Source organism: Condylostylus longicornis, unplaced genomic scaffold, assembly GCF_029603195.1.
Source record: "Condylostylus longicornis isolate FDR11 unplaced genomic scaffold, ASM2960319v2 ptg000038l, whole genome shotgun sequence".
In the NCBI taxonomy this organism is placed as follows: domain Eukaryota; kingdom Metazoa; phylum Arthropoda; class Insecta; order Diptera; family Dolichopodidae; genus Condylostylus; species Condylostylus longicornis.
This window is the reverse complement of record NW_026578007.1, coordinates 2,155,434-2,174,182: the sequence shown is the minus strand read 5'-3', so window position 1 is coordinate 2,174,182 and position 18,749 is coordinate 2,155,434. Positions and strand designations below refer to the sequence as shown.

Sequence of the window (18,749 nt, the reverse complement as noted above, 5' to 3'; positions counted from 1 at the left end):
CTAGATTTAGGGTTTTATTTTAACAAAAATAAGAATTAAATTTGGATTTTTCTTTGATTTTTACTAAATATATAAAATATTGAAATCATTTTATTATAATATTAAAAACATAATGAAATAAAACTAAAAAAAAAAATGATACACTATTAACAAAATAAGATAGTTAGTCTTAAAGTTAATTAACTTCATGTTGTAAATATATCTAAGCTGATTTTTTCGTACTTTTAAGGTAAGCTGTAAGAAAAGAAATAATTAATACAAAAATAAAAAGTATTTAAAAAAAAAAAAAAAAAAAAAAATATCTAGTAAACTCAATGACGTAAAAATGATTACCTACAATATCGTGCACTAGCCCTGTGCTCCTCCCAGGACGAAGTAGGAATAAAAAAAAATATTAGATTTAATTATTCAGATGAAATAGTTCAGGCGAAAGGTATATCTTATGGTTAGAACACAGTCAATGTAACATTCTAATTTTTATAGAAGTTAAATGAAACTGTGTTGCCTTGCACTAATAAAAATTAGAAATTCGTGCCGCTAAAATAGGGAACTGAAAAATTAATTTTTTTAATATTTTAGGGGTAATAAATCTAGGAAAGAGACGATGTATATGCAATAGAGTTGTTTTCTAGCAAAATAGGTAAATTAAATTACTTATGAATATCTATAGGCTGTTAACATTTGAACCGAATTCAAGTAAAACATATTCATGTTGAAAAAAATTGTTTCCTACTTAATGTTTAAGCAAAAGAGGAGAGTGTGGTTTCGACTTTGCAAATATTACTTTCACAGTCTATGTTCTGCTGCCACGATTTTTATTTTCGCTTTATTTTTAGTCCACAGAGCTTAATTTCCGTTGATAAATTTTATAATTTTAAAAATAATATTACAGCAAATTATGTGAAAAGTTGTTTATGAATGCATAAAAAATTATGAAATTAAAAACATTGTAACCGCATAGGTAAAAAATTTTATGAATTTGAAATTTGCATTTCATTATTATGAACTCAGACACTTTCCTTTTCTCATTTTAAATCCCAAGTATTTTACATTATAAAACAATTAGACACTTGGTAGAAAAACATAAAACATCTCACCATTAAATTAATGAAGTTTATAAATAAAAAAAACATCTATTGAAAACTCCAGAGAAATTCTAAAGGATAATGATGAGAAAAATATGTTTTTGGAATGTTTTTTTGAAAAAATAAAAAAATTATGTTTGCACTTCTTCTCAAAATTCTTTTCAGCACTAATATTTATTTTGATAACAGTGCCGATTCAAGACTTGTTATTCCATTGAGTATTTATGATTGTATTATATCTACACTTACTTAATTTTTTATAATTATATTAATTGGAATTATATAATATTAATGCGAATTTCGAAATACATGTTCATGTAAAGCTTCTTCAATTTCACGAAATTATCACGTACTATACAAATATTTCCAAAATTAAACATCATTTATGCTTTTTCCCAAAATCTCATATGATTAAGCAGAAAAATTTAAAATTATATTCTGTAAATTTATGTACTATGTATTTGTAAATTTTTAATCTTGTCGTCCTCAAATTGTCTAATACGGAGTGCTAAAATATTTTATGCGAATGTGATATCAATGGGAAAGTTATTCTACAAGTAAAATGATTCTAATTGTCTTCTAAGTGCAAAGAGGATTCGATTTATTTTATCTACTTCAATGAAATTCCTAACTATTGTTTCGTATTTCCCTTGCACTACAACAAGTAACCGAATTTAATATTAATTATAAAATTTCAACAAAAGATATCAACAAGAATTCGTTTTCTAAAGAGAGACGCTTTTCTTTATTTACTTATACGTCTTCGAATTATATCACGTCTCGGTATGTTATTTATTCGAAACTATATCAAAATTCTAAGTGAAAGCATAAAACTAAGTGTATTTTATGTATTTGCATACCTTACACCAAATTTTTTAGTATTGAAATGCTATGATTTTATCATATCAGAACAAATCGTTAAAAATTTTTTAATGTTTATTGAATTCAGGCAGCTGAGGCTAGATGGAACAAATTATGCCAGAAGAAATAAATTTTAATAAGAAATAATGTTTTCCCTTTTTAGTGTCCCCATTAAAAACTATTTAAAATTTTTGAGTTTCGAGTCAAATTATTATAGAGTGAAATGTGCTCTTTTGCGATCCGTTGCTATCAAAATGGCTATAATAAGTTTAATATAAATTATCAATGCACACACGTTTCAAATCGAACTAAAAATATAAATTTTATTAAATTTTGCAATATTTTTTTTTTTTGGAATTTAATCATTTAAAAATTTTTTATATTTAAACCGCATATTTTATTAAAATAAATAATTTTTTTTTCATCTTTTTAAGGATATTTATATAAGTACATACATACTCATTTTTCCTTAGAAACTAATTTCTTTATAACAGATATAAGTACTAACAAAAAAAAAATTTATATTTTATTAATATCCTTTTCTGTTATCCTTTTTTTAATATTACTGAAATTTTCTTTAATATTTTTTTTTCTTTGAAATTTTCTTTAATAAAAAATAGACATGTTGTGTGTATATTTTGTATTTATAGACTTACAATGAATTTTTATAAAAATTTTATTTGTCTATGATTAAACTTACATTTATGCATTATAGGGTTGAAAGCATTTTTAAAAGTAGATTTTGTTTTCGTTTTGGTAATTTTGGTTTTTTTTTCCACCATTTTTTTATTCAATTTGATTTCAAATAAATTCCATAAATTTCTATTCAAGGATAATTTACGCCACAATAAAAAAAAAACTAAAAAGGAAACGGGGAAAAGAAAGTATTGTAGAAAGTAAATAAATACTGTACTTGTGTGATTGATTTGATTTGAAAGACCTTAAAATATTACTTTGCAATTCTGTTATATAGATTTAAGACCTAGACATAATTATAGATAATGAAAGATTGACAGGTTTCAGTTAATTAAATACATGTATGTATACATATTATATGAACTTCTTTAGTATCCAGTAAATTCAGATTGAAAGCATAAAAAAATTAAAATCAATCCTTGATTTTTCATGCAAACAAGAAACAAAATAAATTATGTCCAAACTGAAGGAGTAATGGTTTCAATAAAATACTGATTTAGGATTTCGCAGAATGAATTTAATAATAGCAATTGTATACATTGAAAGAAAAATCAACCTTTTTTTTATACAAGTAAATATTACAATTCCTGAGCGCCTACCGATGTTTATGAGAAATTTTTTTTTTAAGAATTAGACAAACAGAATTTTAAAAAACTTAATGTGGGAATGGAAAAAATATTTTACTTGCTTTTTTTAACAAGACTTCCTCTCTTGAACATTAGAGTAATTTTTGGGCGCTTTTCACATCTAGGAATTATGTAAAACAAAAAAGAAATTACAGAGAGAATGAGGTTAATTATGGGACTTAGAAAAGCCAAGGAAAATTGGTGTTTTGTAAAATGAATATTAAATTCTATTTATTAACATGAATAGTATTCTATTTAGTGACTAGTAATATTACTTGTTTAATTCAGTATTCAATGTTCACAATTTTTATTAAAAAAACAAACAAAAACTTAGATAGAAAATAGGATGACCACTCACTATAATTTATTTCTATTAAAAATGTATTTTAAATATATCTGCAAACTATTGAGAGGCTTAGTTAGGCTCTATTCCAAAAAGATCGCCTCTTTTTTACGGTTCTAGGAGGTTTAATTTCCTTGATTCTATAACAAATTTTAATTAAACTGCACTCAATTTCATTGTTATTTAATCAAACGGTGCGTTTTAATTTTCTTTTTTTTCTAACAAAGACCGGAAATAAATCAAGAAAGGAGTCGATTTTTGTTCTAATTTCCATTTTCATTATTATTTTCACTACCATTTCTGTTACATTCTATAATTTGTATTTATCAGGCGAATAATTTTAAGCAAATATTTGTGACTGCAATGCTTCTGAATTTACCTTTCATTTTATTATTTATTTCAGACTTTTCTTTCAAACTCGAATTTATCCTCAAATCAATCTTAATATTTACAAGAATTCTCATTACTTAAAAACTATATAATAAATTAAAACGAATAATATTGAAGAAGCCTAAAAACTCGGCTTTCATTCAATTAAAATAATAATAAAATGCCATAACATTATTGGCAATAAAAAATTTACAGCATTGTGTTTAAAATATTTGTTTTTTAAAGAATATCATAAATTTTTCAACAAATCAATTAATTTTCTTGCTAAAAATTAAACCATTAAATATTCGTTACCTCGCTGAAATTCGCTTGAAAAATTTAAATTACTCGGTGAACTTCTTTTACTAAAAAACATACAAAGCTCACGCATAAATATGGGAAAAAAATAAATAATTGTTGCGTGAATGTAAATTAATTTTTTGGTTTTATTAAAAATAAAAAATTGAAATTTATGGCACCGCATAACAAATGGGAATTGTGTTATAACAATAGTAATTTATAAGAACGCATTTCTCACATATAAATACCATGTTATTTAAAATTTTACATGAAGATAAAATATACACATATGTACATATGTATACCTAGATAAATATGCAATTTGTGTGCGTGAATAAAAACAGTTTGATTATTGCTTAACAAGTACATAGGTTTGTGGTTTATTTTGATTCCAAGTTTATTGAGAAGTGCATACTGTTGCAATCTAAAATTGTTTCTAACAAGCTTGTTAGAAAAATTCCTAACATTTCAAAAACTTCTGAATTAAATGTGAATTGAAATCAAATTTTTAAAGCGAGAATTAATGCAAAACACTGCAAGTTTATTGGTTATTGATAGATTTAGATAGGGTTCTAAAATATAGTTTCTATATATTTTTCTTATTCAAATAACCTTGAGTCATATACTCAACTTAACTGAACTAATATAGGGGTAGGTTGAATCGTACTTGGAAATTACTGTGGGTTTTCATAATAAAATACTCTAGAAAAAAACTGTGGCCGCTTAGCTGTAGGTAACCCAAAAATGAAATTTAGACAATTAAATTTTACATCCAAAGAATGTATAACTATTGTAAATGTAATGCTATTAAATCAACATTTGCTTTTAGTTACTTATTTCAAATTAGCTCAATTCAACTTAAGTCGATGTAAAATATTAATAACATGCCTCCTTTTATTAAACTTATTAATAAACTATTAAACTTAAGATTAATTTTTGACGTTTTTTTAAAATAATTTGGAAAAACAAGTGCTATTAGTTTCACTTTGTCTGCGTTCGTTCGTCTGTCTATATGCCCGCGTCCCTGGATAGTGATGGATAGTGTATTAGCTACACATAATTCTTTTTAAAAACAGTTTTTTCACTATTTGAGGAGAAAAGTGCTACATTACATACCATTGGTTCGACCTGATTTTGTTACATATTATATAAAAACTACTAAATCTTTAGTTGAGAAAGATGTTAACTTGAGAAAGATGTACAGGAAGTTTAAATGTAATTCACTTGCTACTTACATTTTTCCACGCAGAAACTAGTATACAACGTTTAAAATATTTTACAGTTTAATCATATTACTTTTACATTAAATATCTTTAATTTTTCTTCAGAAATTTTCACGCTCTTTTAATAAATTCGGCTTATGCTGTTTTGAAATATTGTTGCAGATTTATGCTTCATATAAAAATATTATATTTACAGAACTCTCATCTATTATACTGAAAAATTTTATAATATCAGAAAATTTAGTTAATGAGCAAATCTTGTTGCACAAAATTTTTATGGTTACAATTTGGCCTTCAATTTGTTACAATTTTTCCTCCATGACCTTCACTGAGGCTACGGGAATTTGCATATTTATCGTTTTAAGTTACTGCATCAGGTTGGTCAATCTTAAAAAGGTATGCAGTGAAGTAGCCCATCATTATATCAATTTTGCACACTTCTCTAATTGTTAAATAAAACACAAATTATACAATTTATTTTAATTTCAATATTGACTTTTATTTAGTACTTTTTATTTTGTTTGAATTTTAAGAAATGAGCACTTTCCCGTATGACTACCAATGAAAATAATTAGCGAAGAATTGTTGAATTGTTTTTGATTCTTCTTTATATATTCAATTTCTAAATATGTAATGACATTTATCTACAAATTTTTATCCAGGTAAGTTAATTTAACGTGTGTTCATGTCAAAAATTTGGTTATAAGAAATATTCAATCATCACTTTTCATCACATTCTTTAAAAGTTAAGAATTAAATGCTTCATTTTTTTATTTTTATATAATAATAAGATATATATAAGTATGTATGTATGGGCTTTAACCTATGCATGAATACGACAAAAAAATGACTAAAACATTATTTCCTTACCCGACAAACAATTACCCCACTTATTGTTAAAAACTGATATTGATAAGCGAAAACAAAGCAAGAAGTTTAGCTACACATTTTTTTTTTTATTCAAAACTTTTTGAGAAGAAGAGTTAAAATTAAAGAAGAATTTCATATTATACAAATCCTTTAGAATGATATTGGTGAGAGGGCGCAGCAGAATGTTGCACAGGAAGAAAAAATTATTGTTATTATTGCAGTACAAACAACGTATACACCCGCAGTAAAATTATTCGAAAACTCAATTTTCTCTTACTTTCTTGCTATTGTTTTCCTTTTTTTTTTTTCTATTTTTTTTATCCTAATCTCATATTACAAATCAAATTGGAAATGGAAAATTTCATTTTACTTTTTTTTTTCTCTGGAAACATTCTACATGTTTTTATGCTGAGGAAAACAATAAGAAAGAAAAACGCAACATAAAAATTAATTTCAGTCACGTACTGACTTTCAAAACAAATTTTTCACTCATGTTTATGAAGCTCATCGCAGTTATATTATTGAACATTAGGTACTTTGACTTTTCTTGTTTGTCTTGTTATTGTTTTTGTTGTTTTCTGTCTTTTAGAAAACAGTTACATTTTATTTATAGTGTTACCTGTATATTTTATTTTTCTTTTTAGAATTAAATTTATCAAAAAGCATAAAATAACTAGCTTTTGTATGCAAGTCGCGAAAAGAATGCATTTTCGTTTTATACTTATATCTGAACATGTAATTATTATTATCGCCTAGAAAATGATTTCGAAACAACATACAAATTCAGTTATATTGAACAAATTTATTGATGACAGTAATAGATGGGGTTTTTTGCACAAAACGACATTTTTAAATGTAACAAATTTTGTAGCAGAGAGACTTGAAGTAAATTTTAAGAAATTATTTCAAAAATTTCAACATTTTAAATTATCGAAATCGAATATGTAGAATCGTGTGCCTTAATTTGATAACGATACCAAATTTGAATCTACAAAAGATTTGGTCTAGCCCATGCGATTAGAATTAATTTTAAGTCAATTCTTCATTCCCAAAACGAACGATGAGTTCTGAGTGGATTACAGAGCTGCATCGCTTTATCCATTCGTCTAATTGAACTAGACCAAATTAACGATACACTTTACTTTGATTTATTATAATGCTAAATATAATAGAAAAAGTATTCAACCGCATCTTATAAGTTAAAATCTAAAATTTCGTTTTAACCAGTTTAATGGGAAAGTCACTATTTCAGTAAATTTTTGGTTGCGGTTGTTTAAGTTCTTAAAATAACTGCAGAATAAAAAAAATTTTGTTATATTCTAATTACAATGCTTCAAATTTGTGAAAAAGACTCTGAATGGTGGCCATTATTAGGGAAGAAATTGTTGATTTCTTTCGTTCACATTAAATTCTGTCCATTATTTCAAACTCTTGGAAAACACACTTATGAGAATCGCTGATTATACAAGGGTAATAAGTTTAGTTTAAGGCTGAAAATCACTTGTACTCTGAAAGCAGGCAAATAGAGCACTCTACCTCAGTATAAATAATTTTTTATTCGCGCTTAACCTTCCTTACATGCAATTGTATATCTAAATGTTATATTATGTTACAAAATATAAAGAAAACTGTAAAATTCTATACAAAATTGAAGTTCAAAAACTCATTTTTCAATGAAAAATAAATAAATTTCTCTCGTGCTTTTGTTTCTAATTTGTGAATGTTCGACTTCCCGTTTTTAAAAGGATTTTTGCTTTGATTAGTATATACAATATACACACATACATGTACACATATTGAGTGTACACATATTCATAAACATTCATAATTTATTTTTGTAAGTTTTTCAATAATTTGATTTTTATTCCTTTTTGGTTTGGTTCGTTAGTTATTGAGAACACATAAAACAGATTTATTAAATTCGTATCCTGAAATATTTCGAGAATTAAAAATTCATTTTCTATGTATATATATGTACATATGAAATAAAAAACATACATATGTACTTACGTTTTTACGGCAAAAGAAATAAAAACTTCAATATTATATTTTTAACGATAAGGGTTCGGAATAGAATCGGTGTTATACTTAAACAGAATATGTTTGTGCTATCTTTAAAATTTAGTTTAATTACAAAATTGATTTAATATTTGCAAACAGGGCCCAAATAAAAATTAGAAACCAAATAACTTACAAAAATTTTTTTATTACCTGAGTTATCATTGGAGTAATCGTATGAGAGAAACCTAGTGTCAATAATTGAGTGACCAATCGGTTATACTAATATTTTCAATAAGATGTCAAATTGACTTTGTTTATCTGAACAAAAAAAAAATTTTAATATGTGGAGAACAAGTTCCTGGAAAACTCTTGATTATGCCGTAAATATATAAAATTTATTAAATCCAACTCCAAGCCAAGGACTTTAATAGTACAACTTTTTTCTAAAATTTGCTATAAATATTTCCAAAGTAAACAATTAGTTTCAATGCTATTCGTAATTAACATAATCTGCTGAAGAATTTTATAGTTCAAGAAGGATTAAGTTCATTGAAATCTTTATCCAAAATAAATTGATTGCAAAATATGATCCAATTGAATGCATATTTGGTATCAAATAGTTGCCTTAAGTCAACATTGCTTACAAAAATACAAAAACAAAATGCAAATTTTTAAAATGTATTTTTTACATGTTTACATAGAAAAATAATTTTCCTTTTTTAAATTTTCCATGTTTTCCTTAAAATAAAGTTGAAATCAAAAGTTTTAATTTCGATACATAAAGATCTTTTAACACTCGAATGCATCTATAATATGCGTAAAATCTAAATGAAATTACATCTTTACAGTAACATATTATGCATGTGAACGTATGTGTGTAGTTCAAATAATGTCAAATGTGCTTTTTCTGAGAATTTTGCGTAAAGAAAATGTTAAAAATCAAAGTAACTAAATTTTCATTTTAGTTTTGCTCTCATTCGACTGTTGTCCCAATTCTTTGGTGTATTGTAAAAACCCCCTATGGCTGAAAAATGTGAACAAAAGTCATATCACAAACCTACATATATGTAGGTATACATAGGTTTTCTTTTTTTTTTTGAATTGGTATAATGAAGATAACTTTATTTTTAGTTAAAATTTATGAGAATTCAACTGGAATTTCTCAATTTTGCATCAAAAAGTAATGAAATGGAATTAAAAAAAAGTAATATAGAGGTGGAATTCATGAATTCTCTCCTTACAATAATTTGAAATCTAATCTTTTTCAAACAGTTTTTTCGTTAAAGAAAAATTTTGTAGTTTTATAGGTAGTTTTTTCACAAATGATGCACATTTCAAACTTCATGTTTATAACAGCAAAATTCATTCAATTCACATTCACTACTATTTTGGCCTGTAAATGTTTTTTGTTACGTAGGGAAAGTTGTTTTCTCTTTTCAGATTGAAAAATTGAAAAGAATTTTTCAATTTGAAAAGAAAATTTTACTTTTTTAAAAATGTTTAAATTCGAAAATAGTTTGAGTGCTATTTTTGAGTGAGAAATCAAGGGAGTTGGGAATTTTGAGTGAGAATTAATTTGTTCGCCCCAACACAATTGGACTAATGAAAATGTTTTGTTGAAATCTCATATTTGAGTCCTAAAATATTGAAGCAATGAAGGTTTTTAATGATGACTAGACAATGTGTTTTTTGGGTAAACAAGGATAAATTAGGAAAAAATCATTAATTGAGGAATACAAAACTAAACCAAAAAACTACAACCCATAATTTTTTCTAAACAACAGAATTAACTGAATAAATTCATTAGATCCGAAAAGTTGTTTCGCAGTCATTTATTAGTTACAATATTTTCCACAATCAATATCACCATATTCAGGACTAGCTCTTTAATTAAAATACAAAATACTATGTGATATAAAATAATGAATTTAATAATGATAATTGTTAAGGAAATCTTGTTTTGACTATTAAAATTACAATGTAGATGTATCACAACATGTTAATATGAATCGCTTTAAGAGTTTCCATTTCCAATATATTTTCCAACATAATACTTCTATTATTTCGAACGCCACAAGCATAAAAATGGTAAATTACCAGGAAGTAATAATATTTTTCTTCTTTTTCCATGTGTAAAATACAGCAAAAAAAGTTCCTCTATATGTAAATTAATATGGTGTATAGGAAAAAAAAATCGAATCCTGAAACCGGAATAAACGCTTTTGCAAAACATTTTCGAATAACTGTCAACCGTATATTTAATATTAGATAAGGAAATAACATTTGCGTGTACTTTCTTGTAGCTTTAAATGCTCATGTTTTGTTTATCCCAACAAACAATATTTAATTCTGTATTAAAATTGTATCATATGGATTATGTTAGCATAGCGCAAAATGGGGTTATAGTAAGTTTTGTATTACCTTTTTGTTTTTGTCATTTGCTCACTCCTAGGAGGAACATAAGGCTAGTGCATGCTATCATAGATAGTCATTTCAATCATTGAGGCCCTCTATTAAAGGACCAGTGCCATAACCACTACACCGATGATCGTGTCGATAGTTTGTATTACCCTAATTTTCTATTATTGTTTTGTCATTATTTCAATTGTACATGGAAGTTATATTTTGATAATTTTTCTAGCAAAATTAATAAAAATAAAACTTTTAACATAAAATTTGATTTTTCAATATTTTCATTAACTCAGTAATCAGAATTATTTATCAGTTCGATAAATTATAGATTTTACTGAACGCAACACTCATTTCGGTTAGAGAATTGGTTTTCATGCCAAATATCGCATAAACAATTTTCGACAAAAATTAAATTTTCTAAAATGGATCCGAAAAAACAACCACCTGTCTTTTAGAAAAATTTCCTAGATATATGCTTTCTTGCAGTTATGCTTCGGCAAAACAGAAAATATGAAAAATTGAAAAATCTTAGCACTAATAAGCAATTCAACAAAAATGCAATGATTTTAATAGATTTTGTAGGAATGATTTAATGATATAATGACAGTTTTTAATCAGATCTCGTAAGCATATCAGCTATAGGTATATCAAATGAAATGATATAAAGGTTTCAACGAAATTCTATAATATATTCTGCTTGATTTCCAAAGAGACGTCAAGGAGAAGCCAATGATTTCCAAAGAGAACTATTCCTTATAGGAACATATTAATATATTTGGATTTCAACATGGTCCTATAAGCAAGTATGCCAATTAAAAGTTTACTAACTTTTTTAAAATTTTAAATAAGTGTAATTACTTACAAGTAAGTGTTAGTGAGAAATAATACAAAGCAACTAATTTTAGGAAAAGCAGGTCTTTTACGTTCACTATCTTAATTTTTGACTCTTTGTTGTCATTCCCGAAATAAAATTGGACATTTATTTCACTACATTACTTGACTTGATGAAAGTTTTCGAGTCTTTTTTTAAAATTTGGGTAAGTATAATGTGCTATCTATTTTATATCGATTTACAAAGGGCAAGTTACTACTATTTAGTTACTAGCCTTCAATTTCACAATATTAAATATAACAATAAGAATGTAACAGATTTTGTGTTGCTTTGTATTGGCAATCATCTTATATTAAAATTTTTATATACACATAGATTTCTTAGAAAAGTAGAAGATTAGTTAATTTTAGTCGAAACATTACCAATATAAAATTATACTTAAAACTATTAAAGTTGTCATCGACTATTAAAGGCATATCGGGTTCAGGAGACCAGAAAAAGCGAAACTTCATGAAAAAATTTCATGTTCTTAAAAAAAGAAAGTATCTTAAATTATAAAACTAAGTTTAAAATGCTTATTCGGGTAAGAAAATGTACATATGGAAATACATATGTATGTCTGTATAAATATTTGCACACATAACACATATATGTATGTATATGCATATGCCTGTACGTATGAACTGAAATATAAAGCATTTTTGTATTGTTTTTGAGTATGCAAATACAACATTCTTTTATACATTATTTTCCTTTTTCATGATTTTTCCGATTTCATGTCATCATCATTGTTAAAATTTTATCCCCACCATTTTTGCGTTTTTTGTTTTCATATTTATTATTTCTTTTTCATTTTTTTTATTTATGCTGTTATTTATCATTTAATGATTGTTTTCTTCTTTTCCTGTTATATTAACTGTACTCTCTATTGTCTAACAATACAGCACGTAAAACACATTTTCGTTTCTAACAAATTGACATTTTGAAAATTTGTTTGATACAAAAAAAAAACAAAAAAACGAAAAAGAGGTTAAAACGGCATTACATGTACAAACTTACTTACTTATGTAGGTACCGCAATAATGTATGTATACATGTTTATGTATGTAGATCCATGAATATGTATACATGATGTGTATTACAAAATGGCGTGAAAATATTTTCAAGACCTGCTTACGTCTTGCATTATTAAAATTTCCTGTAATTTTCCTCTATATTATCTTTGTTTTCCTTTTTGTTTTTCTATATTTATTTATTTTTTTTTTTTACTTTTTTTTTTACAATTTTCGTGCTCTTTCTATTCAGTTTGTCTCATGTGTATGTCATGTTTTTCAAAATATATTGAAATGTTATAATATTATTTGTACGCATTTCTAAATAACAGGCATACAAACATACATGCATACATCTGCTGTTATATAGTTGTAATAATATTCGCTAAAGAGGATTGTTATGTAAAATCATTGAATATAACAGTTTTACTCTAAAATTGACTTTGATACGGTATTTTGGAAAGTATTTGCATTAAGCAGTTTTCTTTTATTTTAAATATAAATAACTAGTTACTAGCAAATCCTTTTATAATTTAAGTTAGAGAAATTCTTTTTAATTTCCTAGGAGAGTTTTGTTTACATAAAAAGAAGTATTTATCAAAATTGCTTATAAGATAATTCAATTAATAGACAATTTCATTAGGCAGCCTAATACCAAATCACAGTCTAGCACCCCTGCAAAAAATTTAAAAAAAATTTGAATGTCGATGTAGCTTTCTAATTATTGAACCTTAAATTTATTTTGTTGTTTCTGGCCCAAATTACCACATATACATCGCTGAGTTTCTTGAGATAAAATAACATAATTCCCCGCTGAAAGTTCTTTTCAGACTAAAAGCCAAATTTTAGATAAGAATTTGGGTTCTTTTAATACCCAAATTTTAGATAAGAAAAATTAAATCTTATATTTTGGAGTTATTAAAAAAATATATGTATATAGAAATATTTATAGTTATTAGATTTCCGAAATTTTAGCGATTTCCATAGAATTTTTCTAAATCGAGATGATCGCATGCAAAGGATAACTGTACTATTGATGCAATCAGTTTAAAATTTATCTCCAAGTTAAAAATCTTGGAAACAATTTAATGAAAATAAAACTTTCCTCTTGTTTTCTCACACGTTAAATGGAATATATTAGCAAATTTCCACATGTAGTTACTTCATATGGATCTGTATCATAACATTTCCTTAAATATACATATATCCTATGTATGAAGATATTGGTAAGTAATATTGATTTGCAGTTATTTTGTACTTTTGTAATGCACTTGAATTGATACGAAAAAAAAATTTAGTCTTACATTTGAAACAGTGGTATTAAGAACAATCTTAGGTTGCAAATAAATCTACAAAAAAAATTGAAAATATAAATTGATTTGATCGCTTGCTTAATTTTTGAAAACTTAAACATGAATTAGAATATTTGTACAGCGTATATTAATGTATTCGACCATATTTTATAGAAAAATCTTGGTGTAAACTGGATAATTCAGTCAGAGCATTATTGTTGAATGCAGCCGAAATTTAATGAATTGATGTAATGTCGACAATATTTGTTTCATTTAGAAAGTATTGGTTTTATTAATAGGAATTGTTTTTTCTCTTTTTATTCGGCTTTGTTTAAGAATAGTTCGTGTTAACTCAATAGTTTAAAAATAATATTTGAATATTGCGGCCTATAAAGTGTCTGTTATATTATGAAATCATTTTGTATTAATTATACTAAAAGTACTCACACAATCCTAATCAATTTTTACATTTTATTTGCACATTCGTTTGATTAATAATACGTTCTCAATATTTTATAAGATTACTTCTAAACTTGAATAGCAGGGACTCCAATTCCTATATTTTTATCTTCTATTATTATTTCTTAAAGCTGCGTACGGAATAACAAATTTTTAATACCATTTAATTTAAGTAAGAGTTCGTATTAGTTACAAAAAATAAACAATTTAAAGGGTATATTCTTTTATATGTCGTACATATTTGTCGTACGATTTTTTTTTTGTATTTATCAAAACGTTCTTGCCATAATAATGTAGATTGCTCAACTTAAAAATTCCTCGTTCAATATAACGTTCATTACATCCAATAAAAATTTCGATTTGTTTTCATATAATTTTAATATTGTCGTGTTTTTTTTTGTTGGAAAGCAATTGAGTTTTAAAAATATTCAATTGATTTGTGATAAATTGCATGTAATTTTATGATTATTATTTTTTTGTTCAATTTTTGAAATAAATAAATTACACTCAATTTTATTTATTTTATTTTATTTTTTTTCTTTTGGCTTTAACAATTTGTATTCATAAATATATCAGAGACCAATTGTTTTGACGAATAGTTTTGATGTGCATGTGAAATTATCTATAATGAATTCTTGTTAAAGAATGTTTATGTAGTTTCCACACGTAATTGATTCTATGTAAAAAACAAACAAAAACATTGATATAAGAGAAAGGATTCACGAAATTAGTAATAGAAAATTTTTTATTCATGTATGCGAATTGAAACAAATAAAATGGAAACTAATATTTTATTTATGCAAAAGTTTAGTCACAAGGACGAAACAGATTTATGAATTTTTTAGTGGAAAACTACATGAAAAAAAAAATGGAATTTTACTTAATAAATTTCGTTCTTATTTATTGTCGTTCGGGTAAGTAGTTGTAGTATATTAGGAAAAAGTTAGAGGTAGTTTCCAGTAGCTCAATTTCAAATTCTTACATTAAATAAAAAAATCGAATTCTTACTCTTTAACAAAATTGTGTGAGCTACAGTTCTCAATGTGCAAAGTAAACATCGCAAGTTTTTAAGTATAACGTAGTGAATAAATTTTAAAAGTCCCAGTAATTTATTTTGTTTTTTGTACCTTATGAAGCCTAATATATAATAATAATTTTTCTCCCGAAATTTCCGTATACTTTTTTATTTATTGTAAATTTATCTAAATTTTGATTTTATTAAAAAGGATGTTACTTTTCTGCTTATTCGCCTTTTTTGTTTTTGTTTTTGCTATTGACTTTTGTTTCGTTAGTTTGTTTTCCTTTTTTTGAGAAACAATTATTAAAAAAATTATATCCGAATGTAATCCCAAGGGATTTTAATATTTCACAAACAAAAGTGACTTAAATCGTTTTGAGTTGGGATCTATTTTTTTTTTTGTTCCTTTTAGAAGTATAAAAAGGACTACTTACAAATTTTCAATAAAAATGTTAATACAACTTTTTAGAATAGAAACTTTTCCAAAAGTAGCTGCTTTTTGAAAATCATTCCTCACACGGACATGTAGTAGCTTTTACTTCAAATGATAAGAGTACAGCTAATGCTAGCACAAATGAGAATAAATCCAATAACTTTAAAATTATATGATGAGTAAAAATCCGGAATCACCCTTGTACCAGAAATTTAATATTTTACGTGTATTGTCACATGCCATAACTATATACGGATCTTGTAATGGTTAAGATTTTGTTAGATGTTTTAAGTTTTCAATTCGTAAATATAATATAATTATTGTCGATCCCATTTAAACATCCAAGATGGTTCATGAATTTTGCTCTTTTTAAACGAAAGAATTTACCTTTTACCAACAATCCATTATATTAGGTTTTTCCGCGATTTTTTCTGTAAGACGAAGCTGATATACATAATATTAAAATATTGTCGATATTCCTTAAATACTTAAGCTATTTATTATAAAATATTCACTGGCCAGGTTGTTAGAACCTTATTAGCAGTATTATTCTAAAGAAGACATAAAAAATATTCTTCCTTTAGATTTTCTCTACCAAATCTATATATCAAATATTTACAATGCTTACACAGTTGTGATATAAAATTTATATAGCTATAAAGACTAAAACAAAATGCACGTACGCATGCAAACACTTTTAAGGAAGCACGAGCAGCAAAATATTTTTTTTTTATTGAAAATAATTTAATTTTCATTCTAAAGAAATTTCAGTTTTATAATAACTACCCAGTCCTATACTACATTTCTTTCTTTTGTAGACTGATATGGAAAAAAAAAAGGAATTGAATGAAGCCAACAAAATTTCAAGGATGTTATTTAGGACTACATTATTGGAATGAGAACAAAAATTTGTTTTATTGAAATTTTCAAGTTTTTCGCAATTTTTTAGAATAAGAAAAATAAAAATTATATGAAACTCAGCATTTTCTCTATGATATTCAATAAGTACGATTAACTTTTGGTGTTCATTTATGGTTTTTTTTGTTTTTCTTATTTTTGACTTTATATATACCTTTTTGATAGCCTTAAGTTCGGATGGAAAACCAATTGAATGGGATGACATTAAAAATGGTCAATAAGATTTTTTTTTTCTAGTTTTTTAGAAAAAAAAAATTTATAGAAATTTTAATTTATTAAAATTTAAGAATATTTTTATGAAAAGATAATATATTATATTTTACACCATCTGGTGCAGACTCATATTACATAAAGAAAAAAAAAGAAGGAAAATAGGAAACCATTTATGCTTAAAGTGTCTATAAGTTATTCTCAATTTGTAGGAACGTGAGCAAGGTCGCATTGTTAATTGCAAAAACAAAAAATAATATTCAAAATATTTGAGCACGTACAATATATAAGTTATTCTCTTGTTTTGGTCTCAACTTTCAATACACTAATCAAAAGGTTCAGTTGTTTTTAGGGAAAAAGTTTTCAACAATCTTTGTAACTCTACACATACTTAAAAATAAAATTTGTCCACCTTATCGCTTAATATAAACAATATAATTTTTACAAGTTTGCTCTTATTGTAGTTCTATTATTCTAGTGTTATTCATACACAATCGCGGCACTATTAATATCTTAGAACACTATTAATATTAACGCGGAAAATATACAACACATAAAGAGCAATACGCTAATTGTATATAGGGTGTATATAGGATCTATATTAATTATGTATTAAAATGAGCTTATTTATCAACATCTCATCCAAACAATTTCAACTTGAATATTATATTATGAACAAAATTAACTTACCGTTTTGTTACCTAAATTCCGAACACGACATCCTAAATAAGCTGATTTACCAACTAATGATGTTACATTTCTAGGCATTTGAACATCAAAATATGGTTCAGTCCATTTATGACCAAATGGTGAATGTGGTACATGTGTTGGTTTATCATTACCATGATTATTTGTATTAGAATTATGATTTGGCCTTTGATAACACAATATTATACCTGAAAGAATTGAAAATAATTATATTTAATTAAAAAATGAATCTGATTAGTAATAGTATATTAAAACACATAAAATATTTTGCTCTAATAAGCTATGCTCAAACAGAACAGAAAATAGTTTATAAAGTTTCAATTCAGAGAACTTATATTACTGAAATTGTTGCGTTATGTGGACTTCTTAACCGTTAATTAAATAATTTCTCAAGAAATCTGCCATAATTTTAGAGCTTTACTATTTTCTTAACTTCGAAAATAATAATAAACAACTACAACTAATTTTAATATTAAAATAATAGAAAACGTCACATTTTTCAGAATTATTTCAGTTTTTTGCCTTCTAGAAATCTTATATTTTGAATTATTTTTAGTTAAATGAAATCGCTAATGTTATAATTATGGCATCAATTAACTGCTCTTAATCATTCCATAACAAAAATATTATGATACCATAATATAAAACCCATAACTCACCGAAAAAGAAAAAAAATTATCAAAATGAAAAATTAAGACGAAAAACCCTTTTAAGAATTAAATTTTGTCCTTTAAAGTTTGAAATCATCTTTTTTTCTTTCATACTCAACTCTTAGACCCTATTATTTTATGTACATTTTTATAAAAATGATTTTAAAAAGAAATTCATTAGTAAATAGTATTAAACTTTGTAATTTTCCTGAAACGAAGTGAGGACCAACCAACAAAAAAAAAACTTACAAGAACCTTTATGAATTAAAAATCTTTAAGAAGACCCTAATAAAGTTTTAGAACGTGACTTAAATTTCATTGCAAAGCATAGAAAAACAGAAAGGGAAAATCATAAAAAGAGCAAAAATTTAATATGAATTTTCTTTTTATA

General features: G+C 25.3%; 1 protein-coding gene across 1 annotated transcript in view; it reads right to left on the bottom strand.

Moving 5' to 3' along the window:
• The window catches only part of LOC129609117 (probable serine/threonine-protein kinase clkA), a 79,255-nt gene extending 61,358 nt beyond the window's left edge, over positions 1–17,897 (bottom strand). Inside the window, exon 1 of the mRNA XM_055520997.1 lies at positions 17,691–17,897. Within this exon, the coding sequence (XP_055376972.1) occupies positions 17,691–17,768 (78 nt within the window). The 5' untranslated portion in view covers positions 17,769–17,897. The remainder of the gene's footprint in view (positions 1–17,690) is intronic.
• Between the last annotated feature and the right edge of the window lie 852 nt (positions 17,898–18,749).